This window comes from Palaemon carinicauda, chromosome 5, assembly GCF_036898095.1.
Source record: "Palaemon carinicauda isolate YSFRI2023 chromosome 5, ASM3689809v2, whole genome shotgun sequence".
Lineage (NCBI taxonomy): Eukaryota > Metazoa > Arthropoda > Malacostraca > Decapoda > Palaemonidae > Palaemon > Palaemon carinicauda.
In genome coordinates, this window is record NC_090729.1 from 124104506 (window position 1) to 124122069 (window position 17564).

Genomic DNA, 17564 nt, shown 5'->3' on the forward strand with positions numbered 1-17564 from the left:
GCGCCAAGGCATCTAGGATCTTGCAGGTACTCCTGTTAGATAATGGCCCTGAAGATGGTCTGGAGCATACTCACTCCAGTCATCACACCCCTGGCCGACTGTAGGACTCCTCTAGAAGTCAAGGGTGGGGCCTAGCCCTAGCTTTGCAAGTGTCCTAGCTGGAACTTAGACTCTCTCAAAGATAAGAAGTAAGAAAGAGATCATGTTCTAGAGACCTCTTTCTTGATTCTGCCCCTGCTAAGGAAGTGTCGCCGACTTCTTCAGACAGCACTACAAGCCCTCACGGGACAAAAGGCCCCTTCTCTCATAACACAATATGCTTCACATACAGATAGTATGGAGAAGAGTCGAACCTGGAGCCATGCTCCAGCAGGATCTGAGTTTTGTCAAGTGTGCCAGCACTAGACCAAGGAACTCCCACACCTCTTAAAAGTGAGAGACTAAGATAGAGAGAACATGTTATTTGCCTAATCTCTTCACCAATTAAGGCAGCACAGACAACTTTACATGTCAGATCCTAACAGAGGCCTTCTCAAAGTATCAACGAGGTACAAAGAACAACAAAACAGAAGCACTCCCAAGCATAAGAAACTCTTTGAAGGAGAAGTCTGACTCATTCCATCGAAAGACTATGCTCACGCCTGAGCAGTAGCCTTGATGGCTACTCCTGAGAGGAGCTTCTCCGTCTGGAAAAAGTTCTAGAGATGATCCAACTAAAAAATGATACCTTATATGATAACCAGCATAGAGAATGGCTCATTTCCCTGGGAGAGTGAGGGCCAAAGGAGTTCTTTAGGTATCTCCACAAGGCAGAACAGGAAACCATTCATGCATAATCCCACACTATATTAGCCAACGGACAAGTGTTGAATGGAGACAGGAAGTAACCAACCATGTGATCCCATGGTTGTTAAGGCCTTACCAAATATATAGCAAATTCTTAAAAGGTCATTACAAGAAAAGTATAGTTAAAATAACTTGTTTATAAAACTACCAGTAGTTTAGTTCTGAAGCCTGGAAGAACAACATGCTTTGTAATACTGTAAACATTACCTCCAATCAGGTTTTTGACAAAGGAAAGAAGGGGCTTGTTAGTCACTAACTTTGCTGCAGCAAGAGTTAAAAAGTAAATTCCTTAAACCTCATGTAAATAATTTTTCATACGCAGGACCAGACTTAAGTTTTAGTACAACGTCTAGGTTCTAGTCAAAAGAATAGAAATTGGATGATTTTCAACTATAAAAGATTTTACAACAACCATTATAACTGGCGATTTAGGGAAACTTAACTTTTAAAGGCAGTAATTGAAGCATTCTTAGGATAAAATAAGAAAAATGTTATTTTGATTATAAAATAAATTTTTGAATATACTTAACCGGTGATTATATAGCTGCAACTCTGTTGCCCGACAGACAACTCTACGGTAAAAACTCGCCAGCGATCGCTACACAGGTTGCGGGTGTGCCCAACAGCGCCATCTGTCGTCCAGATACCCAGTACTCAATGTAAACAAAGACTCAATTTTCTCCTCGTCCCACTGCGTCTCTATTGGGGAGGAAGGGAGGGTCATTTAATTTATAATCACCGGGTAAGTATATTCAAAAATTTATTTTATAATCAAAATAACATTTTTCAATATTTAACTTAGCCGGTGATTATATAGCTGATTCACACCCAGGGGGGGTGGGTAGAGACCAGCAATATATGTTTACACTTTTATGAGCTAAGAGTTTTTATTTCATTTTAGAAGTTATCAAAATAACAAAAACAAAATAAATAGGTACCTGGTAAGGAAGTCGACTTGAACAATTACTCTGCCTTTTAAGTACGTCTTCCTTACGGAGCCTAGCGATCCTCTTAGGATGCTGATCGACCCCTAGGATCTGAAGTATCAAGGGTTGCAACCCATACAACAGGACCTCATCAAAACCCCTAATCTAGGCGCTCTCAAGAAATGACTTTGACCACCCGCCAAATCAACCAGGATGCGAAAGGCTTCTTAGCCTTCCGGACAACCCAAAAAACAACAATAAAAACATTTCAAGAGAAAGATTAAAAGGGTATGGAATTAGGGAATTGTAGTGGTTGAGCCCTCACCCACTACTGCACTCGCTGCTACGAATGGTCCCAGTGTGTAGCAGTCCTCGTAAAGAGACTGGACATCCTTTAGATAAAAAGACGCAAACACTGACTTGCTTCTCCAATAGGTTGCGTCCATTATACTTCGCAGAGATCTATTTTGCTTAAAGGCCACGGAAGTTGCGACAGCTCTAACTTCGTGTGTCCTTACCTTCAGCAATGCTTGGTCTTCCTCACTCAGATGGGAATGAGCTTCTCGTATTAACAGTCTGATAAAATAGGATAAAGCATTCTTTGACATAGGCAAAGATGGTTTCTTAACTGAACACCATAAAGCTTCAGATAGGCCTCGTAAAGGTTTAGTTCGTTTTAAATAGAACTTAAGAGCTCTCACAGGGCATAAGACTCTTTCTAGTTCATTGCCTACCATATTCGATAAGCTGGGAATATCGAACGATTTCGGCCAAGGTCGAGAAGGCAGCTCATTTTTGGCTAGAAAACCAAGTTGTAGAGAACATGTAGCTTTTTCTGACGAAAATCCGATGTTCTTGCTGAAGGCATGAATCTCACTGACTCTTTTAGCTGTGGCTAAGCATACCAGGAAAAGTGTCTTTAAGGTGAGATCTTTCAGGGAGGCTGATTGTAGCGGCTCAAACCTGTCTGACATGAGGAATCTTAGTACCACGTCTAAATTCCAATCAGGTGTAACCAAACGACGCTCCTTCGTGGTCTCAAAAGACTTAAGGAGGTCCTGTAGATCTTTATTGTTGGAAAGATCTAAGCCTCTATGCCGGAAGACCGATGCCAACATGCTTCTGTAGCCCTTGATAGTGGGAGCTGAAAGTGATCGTTCTTTTCTTAGGTATAAGAGAAAGTCAGCTATTTGAGCTACAGAGGTACTGGTCGAGGATACAGATACTGACTTGCACCAGTTTCGGAAGACTTCCCACTTCGATTGGTAGACTCTAAGGGTGGATGTTCTCCTTGCTCTAGCAATCGCACTGGCTGCCTCCTTCGAAAAGCCTCTAGCTCTCGAGAGTCTTTCGATAGTCTGAAGGCAGTCAGACGAAGAGCGTGGAGGCTTTGGTGTACCTTTTTTACGTGTGGCTGACGTAGAAGGTCCACCCTTAGAGGAAGACTTCTGGGAACGTCTACTAGCCATCGAAGTACCTCGGTGAACCATTCTCTCGCGGGCCAGAGGGGAGCAACTAGAGTCAACCTTGTCCCTTCGTGAGAGGCGAACTTCTGCAGTACCTTGTTGACAATCTTGAACGGTGGGAATGCGTATAGATCTAGATGCGACCAATCTAGGAGAAAGGCATCTATATGTATTGCTGCTGGGTCCGGGATTGGTGAGCAATATATTGGGAGCCTCTTGGTCATCGAGGTTGCAAAGAGATCTATTGTTGGTTGGCCCCAAGTGGCCCAAAGTCTCTTGCATACATCCTTGTGGAGGGTCCATTCCGTTGGAATTACTTGCCCCTTCCGACTGAGACAATCTGCCATGACATTCAAGTTGCCTTGGATGAACCTCGTTACTAGTGATATGTTTTGACCTTTTGACCAGATGAGCAGGTCCCTTGCGATCTCGTACAACGTCAGTGAATGGGTCCCTCCTTGCTTGGAGATGTACGCCAAGGCAGTGGTGTTGTCCGAGTTCACTTCCACCACTTTGCCTCGAAGGAGAGACCTGAAGCTTTTCAAGGCCAGATGTACTGCCAGTAGCTCCTTGCAGTTGATATGCATTATCCTTTGACTCGAGTTCCATACTCCCGAACATTCCCGACCGTCTAATGTCGCGCCCCAGCCTACGTCCGATGCGTCCGAGAAGAGAACGTGGTTGGGAGTCTGAACAGCCAGGGGAAGACCCTCTCTTAGGTTGATACTGTCCTTCCACCAAGTCAGGCAAGACTTCATCTTCTCGGAAACGGGGATCGAGACCGCTTCTAGCGTCTTGTCCTTTTTCCAGTGAAATGCTAGATGGTATTGAAGAGGACGGAGGTGTAGTCTTCCTAATGACACAAATTGTTCCAGGGATGATAGCGTCCCTATCAGACTCATCCACTTCCTGACTGAACATCGTTCCTTCTTCAGCATGTTCTGGATGCATAACTGGGCTTGGCTTATTCTGGGGGCCGACGGAAAAGCCCGAAAAGCTAGACTGTGAATCTCCATCCCTAAATACACAATAGTTTGGGATGGGACCAGTTGTGACTTTTCCATATTGACAAGGAGACCCAATTCCTTGGTCAGATCTAGAGTCCACTTTAGATCCTTCAGACAGCGACGACTGGAAGAAGCTCTGAGAAGCCAGTCGTCCAAATAGAGGGAGGCTCGGATGTCCGCTAAATGAAGGAATTTGGCTACATTCCTCATAAGCCTCGTAAACACAAGAGGAGCTGTGCTTAGGCCAAAGCACAGGGCTTGAAACTGGTAGACAACCTTTTCGAAAACGAATCTCAGAAAAGGTTGGGAGTCCGGGTGGATGGGGACGTGGAAGTAGGCGTCCCTTAGGTCTAAAGAGACCATCCAGTCTTCCCTTTTGACCGCTGCTAGGACTGACTTTGTGGTCTCCATGGAGAACGTCTGCTTTGTGACAAAGACATTCAGAGCACTGACGTCTAGCACCGGCCTCCACCCTCCTGTCTTCTTTGACACCAAGAAGAGTCGGTTGTAGAATCCCGGAGTTTGACGGTCCGAGACTTTGACCACCGCTCCCTTCTCTAGTAAAAGAGACACTTCCTGTTTCAAGGCTCGTCTCTTGTCTTCCTCTCTGTACCTGGGAGAGAGATCGATGGGAGACGTTGCTAGAGGGGGTTTCCGTACAAAAGGGATCTTGTACCCCTCTCTGAGCAACTTCACAGATTGTGCATCTGCGCCTCTCTTTTCCCAGGTCTGCCAGAAGTTCTTGAGTCTGGCTCCCACTGCTGTCTGAAGAAGCTGGCAGTCAGACTCTGCCCTTAAAGGACTTGGTTCCTTTCTTCTTTCCTCGTTTCCCTTCGGCACGAGCACCTCCTCTGCTGGAGGCTCTGCCACGAAAGGGCGGAATAAAACGGGACGCTGGAGTGTCCATCCTTGGTCTAGCTGACAAGGTAGGCAAAGGGGTAGCTTTGCGAGCGGAGGACGCAACAAGATCGTGAGTGTCCTTCTGTATCAATGAAGCGGCTATTTCCTTAATCAGGTCTTCTGGAAAAAGGCACTTGGAAAGAGGAGCAAAAAGAAGCTCGGATCTCTGGCACGGTGTAACTCCAGCTGAAAGGAATGAGCATAGGTTTTCACGCTTTTTAAGGACTCCGGACACAAATGATGCAGCAAGCTCATTAGACCCATCACGTACGGCCTTGTCCATGCAGGACATAATGAGCAAGGAAGTCTCTTTCTCTGTCAGAGAGATCTTTCTGCTTAGGGCTCCTAGACACCAGTCTAAGAAGTTAAAAACTTCGAAGGCCCTAAAGATACCTTTCAAAAGGTGGTCCAGGTCCGAAGATGACCAACATATCTTTGAGCGTCTCATGGCAAGGCGGCGGGGAGAGTCTACCAGGCTTGAGAAGTCGCCCTGGGCAGAGGCAGGAACTCCCAAGCCAAGAACTTCTCCCGTGGCATACCAGACGCTCGATCTAGAAGAGAGTTTAGCAGGGGGAAACGTAAAGGCTGTCTTCCCTAAACTCTTCTTGGACTGCAACCATTCTCCTATAACCCGCAAAGCTCTCTTGGACGAGCGTGCGAGGACGAGTCTAGTAAAGGCAGGAGTGGTAGACGGCATGCCTAACACAAACTCTGACGGAGGAGAACGAGGAGCCACAGAAACAAACTGGTCCGGAAACATCTCTTTGAAAATGGCCAAAACTTTCCTAAAGTCCAAAGAGGGTTGAGTAGACTTAGGCTCGTCCAATTCTGATTGTGGTTCATCTATGTGTGGAGCAACATCATCATCAGAAAGTCCCTCATCCGATAACTGATGAGGAAACGGCAACGGAGTGGGTAACGGCTGGTTCGCTGAGTCCGGTCGCACGGGTGCATGCGTGACTGAGCCGGACGCAACGTCATGGAACTGCTGCCCAGTCTGTGAGCTGGCAACAACCATGGCAGCGCGGGGACGCACAGCGTCTACTCCAGACTGTCTGGACTGATGTGGGTGCGCAGTGGAAACCACACTGGGTTGCGGAGGTTGACGCACCGCGTCAAAACAAAGCAACTCTGACGGTTGTTGAACCTCTCGAACGTCAACTGAGACCTCCGTGCGTCGCTTAACGTCAACATGCGGCTGGCAGATCACACTGGAACGCATGGGTGGCAGAACTCTCTCAACTGGTGTGCGTGAGAAGGTTACCTCAGCGTCCACAGGACGCACAACCGATCGTGTGGAAGGTTGTAGGCTAGGTACTGCACTAGCTGGTGCGGCAGCAACCTTCTCCGCACGAAAGTCCTGCATAAGAGACGTCAGTTTCGACTGCATGTCTTGCAGTAGAGACCACTTAGGGTCTACGGGAGCAGGTGCAGCGACAGACGGTGTTACTGTCTGAAGCGGTACCGCTTTGCCTCTCTTAGGCGGTGAGCAGTCATCGGATGACGGCAGCGAGTCCGAACTGACCCAGTGGCTACAACCGGGCCGTTGGACTTGCGCTGAAGGGACCGACTTGCGTTTTAACGGTCGTGAGACCTTGGTCCAGGGTTTCTTGCGAGAAACACCTTCCGAAGACGAGGTATAAATGGGCTCTCTCGTCTTAGTTAGGTAGGAGCGATCTTGGGTAGATACGCCCGATACCACGGAGGGAACGTCTGTTCGCTGATTAAAGCCTCTCGAACCCATTTGTCGTACGACATTGCTTCTCCCCTGGACTTGGGAGCTTGCAAGAGGTCCCGGACTAGGAGGACGACAGGCACGAACAGACGAACCCTCAAGCGCAACACTATCCACAACACTATCACTCGGCACTTTAGCACTTCCCACTGCACTTTTGCACTTAAGCTCCTTCACATCCGCCATGAGCTGATTACGGTCACTAGCAAGGGACTCAACTCTCTCACCCAGAGCCTGGATGGCACGCATCATATCAGCCATCGAAGGTTCCTGAGTGCCAGGAGGGGGGTTAGGAGCAACCACTACAGGGGAAGGAATAGGTTGTGGGGCATGAGGAGAGGATATATCAATAGAACGAGAAGAACTTCTCCTAACTCTATCTCTCTCTAGCCTACGTGTATACTTTTGGAATTCGATAAAATCGAATTCCGAAAGCCCAACGCACTCCTCACACCGATCTTCCAATTGACAGGTTTTATCCCGACAATTGGAACAAACAGTGTGAGGGTCGATAGAAGCCTTCGGAAGACGCCTTGAACAGTCCCTAGCATTGCACTTCCTAAATTTTGGGACTTGTGAAGGGTCAGCCATTTTGAATTGGTCAAAGGGAAATTCAAAAAACTATCAAAAAGTCATCAACAAAGAATCCGTTATCAAAAAAAGTTCAAGGATTTGTGTGAAGAGAAACCCTGCACAGCGAAAGCTCAAAATTAGAATAAAGTACTTCACCAATTAGTTGTGAAAAAACTCCAGTTTAGCAACAGCGAGTAAGTACGATACATTGAGAAAAGAGCTTCCCTCACCCGCCACTTTCGTTTGGTTTGACTATAGAAGCAGTGTTATCAATGAAGTATGATGAAATAGCAGAAAAGCCACTAGACTTACCCTTTTTGAAATAAAGAAACCCTTTTCGTTGAATGTTTTCTTTAACAACTCTTAAAAGCTGCAAAGCACAATCTACAAGTGTCTTTAAATCTCTTTTGTTCTGAAGGAAGAGAAAAACAATTCCCACTTCAGACTCCTAAATCAAATTTGAGTCTTTGAGGCATAACCATAGCAAATAGGTTGACTAAGAATGGTGCGAAGTTCGTTCTCAGCTAATTTTGAAGCATCATGGCCAAAGAAAAGGTAGGAGCTTTTCTTTACTTACAACTAGAATTTGACCAGATGTATTAGAGGTAAAAGAAATAATATACATGATAGTGATTAGCTTCTTAAGATCTTAGACATCTTTGATCATGAAAATATGAAAACTGACAATATACTTTTACACTTACAACAAAATTTTCATGTTCGATGCGAAGTTTCTCTACTCCTGGCCCATAAAGTTCACGCAGCAATGCCATGATACGTGTCTTCTTGCCAGCCCCAGAGGGGCCGTACACAAGTAAGTGAGGAAAGTCACCACATTCAACCTGCAAATAAAATTTTTTTATGCACATAAATACTGTACTAGCAAGCGTACTTGAATAAAGAGAAGCCTAAAATTCTACCTAAAACTGATACAGTACTTACATTTCTGTATAATTTTCTTTCAAACAAGTGGTTTCATCTAAGAAGTTACACTAACTCTCTTATACATTTCTAAAAGAATTATAGAATAAAAGGGGAAATTTTAAAGGGTAACAGCAATGCACACAAGGAACTTTGCCTTTTATAGAATTTTACACTATAAACATAATATAGCATTCAATAAATGCATTTTCTCATGTAAATTTTATCATATAAAAGTATTTGCACATAACTGTTTGGCATCTGCTACACAAGTGTCAGCTTGATGTAAAAGCAGAATTCTAAATATAATGAAATTAACATTATTTACTGTATTACAAAATAAAACGAGATTCATCACTTACCCCTTTTACCCCCAGGTTATTTGGAACTTTCCAACCCTTAACCCCCAAGGGTTACTTTTTTTCCAAGCACATTTTGCAGTATATATTTTTTAAATTGCTCTAACTGCCTTAATTTTCGTCATAGAGAGGTCAGGTTGGTCTAATTCTCTTGCAAAATGCCTGAAGTTTCTCAAAAATTTATCAAAAATATGCAAAAAAAAAATTATAAATGGCAGTTTTTTGCAAGGACGTACTGGTACGTCCATGGGGGTAAAGGGATGTGTTTTGTGAAACGTACCAGTACATCCTTTGGGGGTAAAAGGGTTAATATGTCAAAAATTGAGACTATTCACTTCTCTTCAACATCAAGATTAGATGATATTCATTGGCATACATGAACAGTACTACGAATTTGTATCGTTATCAAAGTCAAATGGTCAACTTAAAAAACTATGTGCATCTGCACAGTCACTTTAAATGCAGATATAAAATATCAGCAGCACCTTCAACCATGTACATTAACTGCACAAGCTACATTTAATCTCTTGTTTATACAATCTCACACACACATAGCATTTAGAATTAAAAAGGTCTGTCTTTTCTTTTTCAACTCTCCCTCTCCCATAATAAACACATTCAATACTTTCATCAACTTACCTTCAAACTTTGTTTTTCTGATAATGAATCTATCATGTACAACTAAATACAAAAACATCTAGCTCCCATACCCTAAATAGATCCATTGACAAATATTTAGAATCACAGCATAAAACTACTAGCTATCTTTCCTAGCCAATAGTCATCTATACAGTAAATAATCTTCAAGAACTGAACACAAATTTTACTTCTGTACATGTATTACTACAACAGGCTCAAATTCACATCCAATATACAAGATGAGAATAAGGTTCTTCTAATATGCTACAGAAAGAAACACAGTACAGTACAAAATTATACTGTATATTATCTCTATACTTCTATGTTCCACAGAGACAAACACCCCTCTTTTACAAATGAACAAATCAATCAATATTTGGCCACAAATTCCCACTTATTCATAAAAGACTGAAATACTTTATTCCTAATAATTTTCTTCAAGCATTTTTTATAATCATATTTGTAGATTTTTGCATCAATAGGCTTCTACATCAATATTTTCTAGTATTATTTACAGTTATCAGGAAACATTGCACATCTTTGACATCTTCCATTAGTTTCCCTCAAACACAACAATCTGCCAGCACATTTATTCCATCTGAATGCAAAGGCTACAACACTAGTTGGAAAAGCTGGATGCTAGAAGCCCAAGGGCTCTAACAGGGAAAAAATAGCCAAGTAAGGGAAGGAAATAGGGAAATAAATAAACTACATGAGAAGTAATGAATTAAAATATTTTAAGATAACAAATAACATTAAAACGTATCTTTCATATACAAACTATAAAAAGACTTATGTCAACCTGTTCAACATAAAATCCCTAGCTTCAAGTTTGAACTTGTGAAGTTCCACCGATTCAACTACATGATTAGGAAGATCATTCCACAACTTGGGTCAAAGCTGAAATAAAACTTCTAGAATACTGTTTAGTATTGAGCCTCATCATGGAGAAAGCATGACTATCAGAATTAACTGCATACCTAGTTTTACAAACACGATAATACGGTCCGGGAAGATCTGAATGCAAAGGAAGGTCAGAATTACGAAAGGTATTATGCAAGATGCATAAGAAACTAACTGAAATTAATATTTAGATCAGGAATAAGAAATACAGACCATAAGTTCCTGTCTTACAAATTAAGATGAGATTCAGCAGATGAAGACCAGGGAGAACAATACTCAAAACAAGGTAGAATGAAAGAATTAAAACACTTCTTCAGAATAGATTGATCACCTGACCAATTTTTTGTGCAATTGAAGAAGATACAGATATAATGTTTCTCGAGAATCACACCTAAAATTTTAAGAGTCATACAGAGTTAAAGAAACATTGTCAATGCTGAGATCAGGATGTTGAGGAGCCACTGTCCTCGACCTACTTACAATCATTCTACCTTATTTCAAGTACTGTACTTCTCTCTGGTCCTAATTTGTTGGACAGGAACTTATGGTCTGTTAAATTTCTTATCCTTGATCTTGATATCTCTGGCACTGTTGTCCAATTAATTTGAGTGGAACTCGAACTCCAGTCACACTCACTATCACCAGGTACAGAAGTTACCAATAGGACACGATAATCCCATCCTGGCACGTGTGCCAATATTACTGCTAAATGAGGGATAGGTAGGTCTAAGCGGGCGCGTGCACGCACACACACACACAGATATCAGTTAATTGTCCATAGAAGGAAATAATGGCAGTGCCCTTGATGCCTACTAGCAGCAGGACGAGCTCGATCTATAAGGTTGGGCATGCTTAGCACACACTTGAACTAAGTAACAATACATTTACTCGGAGATAGGAATGTTCCCAGTAAGTATCATCTCACCTCGAGAACAAGGCAAGACATACTAGGGTCTCCTTCCCAAACAGAACTTTCTCAATACATCACTGTCTCTCCAACAGGGGGTAGAAATGGTAGAAGCCACACGTAGGCGAATCCCTTTGAGCGTCTTTCACTTTTCCTTGATTTCTTCAATGACATCTACTCTTTTCTTGAAAGTTGCAGCAAACACCAATGAAAATGAGACATAGAAGAAGGAAGAACTCCAAGTTCATCTTTTAAAGAGGGTTGTGCACACCAATGATGATGCTATCACTTAGGTAGAGACTACAGAACCTCTTGAGGATGCAGTAAAACCAGGTGATACGAAATTAGCCTGTATCTGGGTTTGGGACGACAACGAAGGAAAAAAAGAAAGGCGGCACTGTTCCCCTCACACTCGCCAACAAAGCACCAGTGACATCTAAGTAAAACCAACTTTCTTAGGTTCACATTGTCATTATTTTAAGACGACACTCATGAGGGTAGACCACCAACAGCCATGCTGCCCATCATGAACAAGAATATTACATATCGGCAGGTAGCACAGAAAACGATCACATTATTAGTATTAATATCATTAGCCAAGCTATACCCCTAATTGGAAAAGCAAGATGCTATAAGCCCAAGGGCTCCAATAAGGAAAAATAGCCCAGTGAGGAAAGGAAATAAGGAAATAAATAAATGATGAGAACAAATTAACAATAAATCATTCTAAAAACAGTAACAACGTCAAAACAGATATGTCATATATAAACTATTAACAATTACAGTTATCAGGAAACATTGCACGTCCTTGGCTTCTTCCATTGGTATCCCATAAACATGACAATCTGCCAGCACATTTATTCAATCTCAAAGAAAAAGCTAAAGATTACAACAACCAGGTTAAGGTGCAGCAGAGTAGCATGTACTGTATACAGAACTGAACTGAGGCCAAAATCAACGCAAGGGTTGCTCTACCTGATGAGTGGACAGGGCCTACTTTCCACTTGGCAGCAGATAGGTTTCCCACAATAAAAGTTTAAACAATCATTTCTGCTTTGCTAAAATCATACTACTAATAAAGGATGATTTGTATTCATGTATCAATAAATAAATAAAGGTTGAAGATATATATTCTATGTTCACCCATAATAATTTAACCTTTCATCAGGCAAAGATACAACAATGTTCCATGAGAAAAGACATACTCTAGTGTCTTACCGGTTTAGGTTAGGGTTTTCGGAGGCGTTGTCCTAATCTCAATAAGTAAGACTGCTGTATAGGTTTCTATGAAAGTATTGTATAGGCTATGGAACATGATGTTTCACTGATCACAGGGTTAAGTGATAGGATATACATATATCACCGTAGTCTGACACCCAAATTGTCTGGTAAAAATTGCTTCGGAGTATTTGTATATCAGCGACCAATTCTTCCATCGTGCCTAAAAAATGGAGACCAACTAACATAAACTCCCCCCCCCCTAACCTAACGTACAAGCCGTGTCCTTACCTACTTGCCTAAATAGGGGGCTGACGTCTCCTGCGACCCCCCTTACACTACCATATTCTTAGTCGGCCGTCATCATACATACAAGGTGGTCGCTATCATACATTATCATAATACCTTATTATTATTATTATTACTAGCCAAGCACAACCCTAGTTGGAAAAGCAAGATGCTACAAGCCCAAGGGCTCCATTAGGAAAATACAGCCCAGTGAGGAAAGGAAACAAGGAAATAAATAATGAGATCAAATTAACAATAAATCATTCTAAAAACAGTAACGTCAACACAGATATGTCATATATAAACAATAAAGACTTAATTGCTTCATTATGCCTTATATCGAATTCTTCGACCTTGATTTAGCTTTTGAATTGTGATTCTCAGATGATACATTTACCTTTGCTTATCAGTACGAGTTTAAGAAAATACATTCAACAACTATATAATTTTAGAACAAAGATTGTCTCGGCCTTACCATTTTCTTGAGATGTTTCGCCTGGTCCTTGTGGTAGTCTAGTTTGTCTAATTCCTTAGGACGATACTTGTCAACCCACAAACTCATTGTCACAACAGTTGTAAGACGAACTTTTATCAGTGCTGAAGAAAACACAGTTAACTTGAAAGAACTCCTTGGTTGACAGCCTAAGAAATCAACTCAAGTTTGTCCCGGGTTGTTTTGGCTTCAATTAGTACTTGAACTTGACTGAATCAAAACATTACTTTTTGGGTATACGCCGAGAATATGATGCAAATTAAATATCATTAAACTATTTAATTATATCTTTAAAGTATATTATAAAGTTAATTCTAATTCATTCTATTTGCAAAAAACCTCCTGATGAATGTAATATACTTCAAGTGAAAGTTATTTGTAAAGCATATAACATTAGGAAAATCGTGGATTCGCGGGAACAAGGGACCGTTTTCCATATCCTAAATTGAAAATTATCCTGACCCTTTTCTATATAATTTGGTTAATTTTCACTATTGGGTACTTTACTGGTTAGATTGTTCTGGTTACTATTTGAAATATATTAGAATGCAAGAAATTTTATGTTTATTGGCATAAAAATGTTTAATACGCTGTTATTTCCATGAATGCTAACTTATTTCGACATATACACTTCATCGTTAAATATCCTACCTAGCTAGTTTTTTTCTACATTTTTCATAACTAAATAAGAAATAAAAACACAGCACTGGCATCATGTTGATTGCTTTAAGTACTCCCATCACGCTGGAGATTTTGAGAATTTTTTATTCATAATAATATCAAAATTCTGAGATAGGTTCTTCTTAATAACATCAATTAAAATGCTTCAATCACTACTAATGGAGTTACCAATAACACCAACTGTAGTGTTAGTAGTGAAAATCGTTAAATTATTTTGGTAATTTACGTTTTAAAGAACGAACCCGGTAAACATCATGTGCATTTTATTTTTTCCTCTTTCCAAAACAACCCCTACGGTCGTACCTACCCACATCAAAATTAAGAGATACGTAGGCCTATGAAATTGAGAGGCCAACGTTATTCCATTATGACAAGGTAAGCTGATCTTATTCAATTGTGCATCTCTTGTATAATGTGTCAGTCTAGTTTTATTAATTTGTTTTCTATCTTATTGTATTATATACACTACAATTATCATACGAATGTTTAGGCCTAAGCCACTTTACAAAAGCCTTAACTTGGCCTACAGTGTGGGGCAACTTACTTTTCAAAAAATCTTGATAATTCTATGGCAATAAGAAAATACTTTGTGTATATTGTGATTAGGCGGTGTATGTATGATAGCGCCCACCTGTAGGTATTATTATTGATAATTTAGAATATGGCGGTGTAATGGTGGTCGCAAGGGAGGCATTAGCCCCCTTAGATAAGTAGGTAAAGACACAGCTTGTAGGTTAGGTTGGGGGGGGAGTTTAGGTTAGTTGACGTCCATTTTTAATCCACGCTGGAGGAACTGGCCACTGATATACAAAAGCTCCGTGATTAGTTCTTTAGGCCTAAACAAAACATAGTGTTGTTGTGGAAAGTATAAGATATCGATTATCAGAATATCTACCCTTCAGTGTGGCTGGTCCATGAGAGCCAGTGGGCTGCAGACCCTGACTAGGTCTTGTCAGGCATATGAATAATTAATTAATTTAATTCAGTGTATTAATACAGAAATAAATCTTATAGAATAAAAACTGTGGTGCCTTTGTATAACGGCGGACAGGAACACATGCATAAAATACCATGCAACTTATACTTCTCTACCTAACCTGACCTACAGGCCACGTCCTTATCTACTTACCTTACAGGGGATGCTGGTGGTTGCTGTATTCTTAGCAATAGGGTTGAAAATAGGGAAGTTATGGGACATGGCTGTTATCATACTTAACCCCCCAAACTATTCATAATGTTCCTAACACCCTGGGTATGTACTTACGAGAAAGATGCTGTATATAATTTTCTATGAAATCATGAAATTTGCCTTAAGATTCATAAGTCGGCTATGCTCTTTCCCCTGATACACTCTTTCTTGCTCCCATAGTTCCTAGAATTTATTGTAGATGACGATTTGATCAATCTAGCAGTGCTTTAGTGGCGTAATACTGAACTAATTGGCGGGCACAGTAGTTTGAAACAACCTAATCTGACCCTAGGAAATTGCCGAAGGGCCTTTTTTTATCCAATCAGAGTTCAATAATTCCAAAATTCGAACAGGGTAATGGGAGCATCAACCATGGTGCTGCCGGTGCATGTTTTCAGCAGCTGAGACGTGAAGATGGCACCATATACCTAAACAACTTAAAACACCCATTTTTCAATATTAATCTTACCCGATAATCATGTAGCTGTCAACTCCGTTGCCCGACAGAATTCTACGGAAGGGATACGCCAGCGATCGCTATACAAGAGGGGGGTGTACTCACCAGCGCCACCTGTGGCCAGGTACTGCAGTACTTCTTGTTGACACCACCTCAATTTTTCCTCTGTCGTGCCTCCGGCTAGACCTACATGGATACGCTGTTGATTCTGGAGTTTTTGCTCACGATTTGGTGATGTATTTGCTCTAGAGTTTAGCTTTCGCTATTCAGGAAGTTTTATCATTAGCTTAGCTAGTTTTTGGAATTAATTTGATTAATTATGGTGACGAAGAGAGTATGAACTCTCTTTCACTTTTAAATGGCCGACCCTTCCCTTAGACGGAAGTGTTGGTGTCTAAGAGAGTATAGACTCTCTTTCTTAATTTTGCTTAACAAAAGTTATAGATTTATTTTATATCTCTCCGCCTTTTATAGGCCTCTTCGATTAACTTCCTTTTATTATAAACTTATTAAAATTAATTTTTATATTTGTTTATATTCGACCTTTCCTAATAGTAGGCGGTCTTTTCTTGGTACCGAAGTTAATTAACATTGAGCCCGTCATTTCGGTTTTACCTGTTAACATATTATGCTATTTTAATGTTTTTGAAAGAATTTCTTTGATAGTCTCGTACTGTTTTCAAAGTTGAACTAACGTTTTGTTTTGTCTCTGCAGTTGTTGACGTTCAGAACGTTCAACTTGCGCTCTATCGTTACGATAGAGAGAGAATTTTCACGGTGTCACGTTGCAGTAAGAGTAAACCGTTTCTAGCGTTTTGTTCATTCTTTCTTAGCTTAATGGTTTTAATTTTAATAAAGGAACTTTTTATTTGGGAAATCTTTCAGTTTTTTTCCTTTAACAATAATATGTTTTAACGATATATATGATTGGGCTCTTCTCTCAGGTTCTAAGTCAAGAGAGAGAGAGAGATAGAGACGGAGGGAGAGAGAGGAGGATAAACGTTTCGTTCAAGCGAGTAACGTTGTTATCGTTTTTGCTCTTCTCCCTAGTCTCTTTAGGGGAAGAAGGTAAACGTTTATAGAGTTTTATTCTTGTTCTCAAGCTTTATGCGGTGAGAGATTTTAAACGTAGTTTATTTGATCTAGTGTTTAGTCTCTTTCCAGCCACTGAATTATTTATCTTTCATTAGATTTTTCTGTTACATTGTAATTCTGTTTTCGCAATTACTAACTTTTAAGGAAGGATAGAATTGCGTGTTTCAGGTACAAACCACTTAAAGTTTCGAGTTCAGTGAAATAAGTGCAAACAGAAAATCAAAAGTGATAAGTGATAAGCGCAAAGTGTTACAGTGTTGCGTTCGAGGGTTCGTCTGTTCGTGCCAGTTGTTCGCCTAGTCTGGGACCTCTTACAAGCTCCCAAGCCCAGGGGAGAAGTAATGTCGAAGGACTTATGGGTTCAGCAGGCCTTGATCGACGAACAGACGTTTTTCCCTCCGTGGTTTCGGGTGTATCTACACACGTTGCCGACGTGATCACCCCACCCACACAAAGACGAGAGAGCCCTTTTATTCCTCGTCTTCGGAAGAGGTTTCTCGCAGAAACCATGGACCAAATCTTGCAGCTTTTAAGTGCAAGTCGGTCCCTTCCGCACAAGTCCAACTCCTAGGTGTAGCCATTAGCCCTGGGTCAGTTCGGACTTGCTGCAGTACGACAACTGCACACCTCCCAGAGAGGCAAGGTGGTATCGCAACAGGCAGTAGCTCCGTCTGTTGCCGCACCAGCTGTTTTAGACCCTCAGTCTCAACGGACAGTAGCTCCGTTTGTTGTTGTCTTTCTTAAACTCTAGTGGTCTATGCTGCAGACAATGCAGTCTCAGCTTGCGGTGTTGATGCAGGAGTTTCAGGCAGAGAAGGTTAATACACCTCCTCCTGCGAACGCTCCTCCTCCTCTGCGCAGTACAATCTGCCAGACGTATGAGGTTGAGGTTCCTCAAGCTACCTCCATGCGTGAGCTGCCGCGTTGGGAGTTGCCAGATACCAGCGCTGTGCAGCAACCT

At 41.4% G+C, this 17564-nt stretch overlaps 2 protein-coding genes across 2 annotated transcripts in view; one reads left to right on the forward strand and one right to left on the reverse strand.

Annotated features, from left to right (window-relative positions):
• Positions 1–13398, reverse strand: part of RfC38 (replication factor C subunit RfC38) — a 76668-nt gene extending 63270 nt beyond the window's left edge. The window contains exons 1-2 of the mRNA XM_068374046.1: positions 13164–13398; positions 8158–8295 (exon numbers count right to left, since the gene is read on the reverse strand). Of these exons, the coding sequence (XP_068230147.1) occupies positions 8158–8295; positions 13164–13250 (225 nt within the window). The 5' untranslated portion in view covers positions 13251–13398. The remainder of the gene's footprint in view (positions 1–8157; positions 8296–13163) is intronic.
• Positions 13399–14076: 678 nt separating this feature from the next.
• LOC137641465 (uncharacterized) overlaps positions 14077–17564 on the forward strand; it is a 48591-nt gene continuing 45103 nt past the window's right edge. Inside the window, exon 1 of the mRNA XM_068374048.1 lies at positions 14077–14237. The gene's annotated coding sequence lies outside the window, so the exon portion shown is untranslated. The remainder of the gene's footprint in view (positions 14238–17564) is intronic.